This window comes from Apium graveolens, chromosome 9 (genome assembly GCF_009905375.1).
Source record: "Apium graveolens cultivar Ventura chromosome 9, ASM990537v1, whole genome shotgun sequence".
NCBI lineage: Eukaryota > Viridiplantae > Streptophyta > Magnoliopsida > Apiales > Apiaceae > Apium > Apium graveolens.
The window spans coordinates 32,510,060-32,514,336 of record NC_133655.1 but is presented as its reverse complement, the minus strand read 5'-3'; the positions used below and the strand labels follow the sequence as shown (position 1 = coordinate 32,514,336).

At 39.3% G+C, this 4,277-nt stretch overlaps 1 protein-coding gene across 1 annotated transcript; it reads right to left on the bottom strand.

Moving 5' to 3' along the window:
* Positions 1 to 2,781: 2,781 nt before the first annotated feature.
* Positions 2,782 to 3,923, bottom strand: LOC141685189 (uncharacterized). The gene is made up of 4 exons (XM_074490306.1): positions 3,862 to 3,923; positions 3,769 to 3,776; positions 3,420 to 3,672; positions 2,782 to 3,340 (listed from the first exon to the last, which is right to left on the bottom strand). The coding sequence occupies exons 1-4, from the start codon at positions 3,921 to 3,923 to the stop codon at positions 2,782 to 2,784; spliced, it is 882 nt and encodes a 293-aa protein (XP_074346407.1).
* Between the last annotated feature and the right edge of the window lie 354 nt (positions 3,924 to 4,277).

Here is a 4,277-nt window from a genome sequence, read left to right as displayed (position 1 = left end):
ACTCCATCTGCCCTCAAAGAGGCCACATAACAGCTTCTAGCCATTTTTTGATCTCCTCTCTCTTCTCCAATCCCGTTTTGGGTGGGAAACTTCATGACTGAATGGTAGGAAGAGGGGACTGCCTTGAAGGCATGTATCCCTGTTCTCCCCATGATAGCATTATAAGTTGAACTAGCCTTTACCACCACGAAATCCAGCATCTGCGTTGCTTGCCTTGGCTCCGTACCTATGGTGGTTGGCAATTTAATTATCCCTTCCACAGGACATTCTACTCCAGCAAATCCATATATCGGCATGTCGGTTGGTGTCAACTGGGAGTCATTATACCCCATCCTTAGAAAGGTGTCGTGGAGCAAGATATCCACAGAAGCACCATTATCCACAAGGACCCTCTTAACCGGGCTATTTCCTATTATTGGTGTTATGACCAGCGGGTCGTCATGGGGAAACTTCACACTCTCTAGGTCGGAATCATCAAAAGCTAATGTTACTTCTGTCATGGCCCTCTTCGGGGCTTCTCCAACAATATGCATAACCTCTCTAGTATATGCCTTTCTGGAATTTTTGGACAATCCAGCAGCAGTTGGACCTCCAAAGATCGTGTTTATCACAGGCCCTCGAGGTCTCGGCCCTCCATAAATGGTGTTTATAACTGGTCCTCTAGGCTGGGGGTTTCGCCCCTGATCGTCTTGGTCCCTCCTACGATCTTCAAAGTTCTTCCTTCCATTATTATTTCTGTCCCCTCCATCTCCAGTATACTTGTTCAATCTTCCTTTTCGAATCAAAAACTCAATTTCATCTTTCAATTGCCTACACTCATCGGTGTCATGGCCAACATCTTTGTGAAACCTGCAATACTTGCCCTTATCTAGCTTGGCGGGATCAGCCTTCAAGGGCTTAGGCCAGCGAATATCTCTGTCTTTCTCAATCTCCATCAAAATCTGACTTCTGGGAGCATTCAGCTTAGCGTATTCAGTGAACTTTTGCCCAGGTCCTCCCTTCTTGGGGTTTGAATCAGGGTTTTGTTCGGTTCTAGGATATTTGTCCTTAGCAATATACTCCAAATCAGTTTTTCGTTTCTTGCCTCCAGTGGGCTCATTACTTACTACGGTCTTCCTCATACTTTCTTCAACCTTGATATACTTCCCTGCCCTCTCTTGGAGCTGCAACATGCTCTCAGGGGGTCGTTTGGCCAAAGACATCTTGAAAAACTCATCCCTAGTTCCTTGGTGGGTGTCAGTATCGCTCTTTCACTTAAATACACCTGGCTCTTGTACTGTTCCAAGAAATTAGGGTAAGTCCATTTGATCATGTTATCAACTGTGTTTTTCAACTCAGGATCACAGAATTGGCTAGGAATTAAAATTTCACCCTCTGCATATTCTTTTGAAAAATCATCATATTGTTGAACCTCTCCATTGCCAATTTTGAGAACCCATTCAGCAAATAATCTCAATTCCTCAACCTCAAAAGTATCTTGTGCCTGGTTAAGTCTCATGTTACGGTACAATAACAAAATCTTCGAATTCAACCATAATGGAGACCTGGTTATTGTAGCAGATACTACATCACCGCGCGAGCCCTGGTTAATGACAGGCAAGATCTGATGGAAATCACCACCAAGAACTACTGTTATGCCTCCAAACGGCATACTGAATCTTTTAGGGTCAACAGCTTTCATAATATCTCGTAGTGAACGGTCTAAACATTCAAATGCATAACGATGCTGCATAGGAGCTTCATCCCATATGATAAGATCTGTATGCTTGATAAGTTCTGCAATGTCAAAATCGTGACGAATTCCACAAGAAGAACAGTCATTAAGCACAATGGGAATTCAAAACCGGGAACGTGCTGTTCTTCCTCCAGGCATGAGTGTAGCAGCAATGCCAGATGAGGCTACGGGTAGTACTATTAATCCCAGGGACCGCAACTTATAAATTAACATCTTCCAAACAAAAGTTTTTCCACAACCACCAGTACCATACACAAAATAAACACCTTCAGCTTTTGACTGCACCGATTGTAGAACATTGTTATACACTTCTAGTTCCTCAGCATTACAATGAACAAACAACTGCTCAAAGTTCTCTTTCATTTTTTCAAGATTATAACTCGTTTCTTCAACCACTAAATTATTAATACCACTTTGTAGATACAGAGAGGGAGGCTGCAGAAGCTGTTTGAACTGTGCTAATGATCTTCCAATAGACTTCAGCAATTTATCGATTTCTACAATTTTTTATAAAATTAAAAAAAATTATAAATGCATAAGAACTTTATTAAGTAGAAATGGTATGAATTATAAAGGCATGATAAATTACCAGCAAGTGCATAATATTGTAGTTGCATGTCAGAGAAAACAGTAAAGGTAGATGTTATCACGACCTGTCTTTTACGCAACAGATCATCAACCATATGTTTCCAGTGCTGCTCCCATAACTTTTTTAAGTCTGTAACTTGACAGTTAACAATTATATGCACAAAAAGCTGCCTTATTTGTTCCGGGAAACCACCATTTGAACAATCTTTCAGGACTGAGTGCCACTCATTATCATCATCGAGTAAACCTAATTGTTTACATGCTTCTTTAAAAGTTCTGCAACATACACCATTGATGGTTTTCAAAGCATTAAAAGAAGTAGGACCACGAACGTTTGAGAGCAAAAGATGAAGGTACCATAACTCTCCTGCACTGTGGTACGTATAAAGCAGTCTACTAATTTGATTTCCTTTCTTGCGCATGGTCCATATCCTATCAATCTCATTCAAAACATAATACTATGGAATTTCATCGTATGTAAACTGTCTAGAATACATGTCATTTTGATTCAGACGAAAAAAAGCCTCAAGATGGCTTTGTTTATACTGCTCTCTTTGTACAACTTTTTCCAAGTTATCTTTCTCGGTAAAGGTACAGCTCCTCTCCCCAGGTAAGTGAAAAGATAATCTTAGAACATATATTGAACGATAATGGATTGGAAAACTGAAAATCCGGTAAGCAGCTTCAGATGCGCATATGTACCAACCATCAAAATAGGCATTAATCTCATCAACAACAACTTCCTCTTGGTTGGCAGACTCCCTCCTCTGACTAGATATCTCAACGGTTGCACGATCATGGCCTTTCAAGCAATATTTAAATAAGTACTTCAAACTTCTTGCATGACAACAGATCTCTACATTCATATGGCAATTATATTTTACCAATAAATCTCTATTATAAGGCACCACCCATTGATTGTCAAGTACACAACTGCCTTTCATTACACTTAATCCAGTATTCCGACGCTTGTAAATGGGAAAGCCAGACTGATCAAAGTATGTCTCTCTACAATACCTGCATTTGACTTTAGATAATTAGTAACAATTAATTTTCAGAATCTAATATACGGTACTTGTTGAAGATATTAACTTACTTTTTCGGAAAGTGTTTTGTACACTTTTCATCCTTCATGCAAGGTGATATCGTATTTTGCAGGCCACAAGGACCATGAATCATCAAGATTCTTACCGCATCATAAGAAACTGGATCATTAATGGGATCTGGAATTTCAGCTATCACATACTTATCCACATTGGCAATGAGGTTTCTCTTTGAATCACCATCTAGCCATATTAACATATGCACATGCGGGATACCACGCTTCTGAAACTCCACAACGTACATCACTGCATAAAAATAGAATTAGAAGGAAAAAAAATTAATGTTATGGAATAATTCAATGTAGAAATGGAACATTAGAAAACTACTAATCATTTTATTACCTGGAGTCCTGTTAGGCCAATAGAAGTAGGTGTTAAATAATTAAATTTATTGAGCAAAAATACAGTACAGTTGGGAGGAAGTATTATTTGTACCTTCTTTTTTTCGGACCTGTAATCGATAGGAGTAGTATTCTTTCATGGTGATTCTCTTGCATTTCTTTTTGGTTTGTGTCTCAGAATCAACATACGGAATTTCATCATGGTAACCATCCTCACCAAAGGGAAATAGTATTGGGTATTATAAGGCCATTAGTGATGGATGGACAGATGATATCCGTTCAAGCTTCTTTTCAGATTTCTCCATTATAATGTCCCTCTCATTTTCACTTGGCTTCTTCTCTGCAATAATATCTCTCTCACCAACTATGGTATCAATATCACCAACCATTACGCAAGCAACTTCATCTGATGGACCAATAATATTCTCGCGCCCACTCTCCGAGCGGGAAATCTTCAATTTAATTTTTAAATCTCTAATGGGCTGTTCTTTGAACCGATCACGGGCATAA

Coding starts and splice junctions, on each gene's coding strand:
- LOC141685189 (XM_074490306.1), bottom strand. CDS start 3,923: ATGCAAGAGAATCACCATGAAAGAATACTACTCCTATCGATTACAGGT. Junction 3,341..3,419: donor ACAAAACACTTTCCGAAAAA/GTAAGTTAATAT, acceptor AGTCAAATGCAG/GTATTGTAGAGAGACATACT.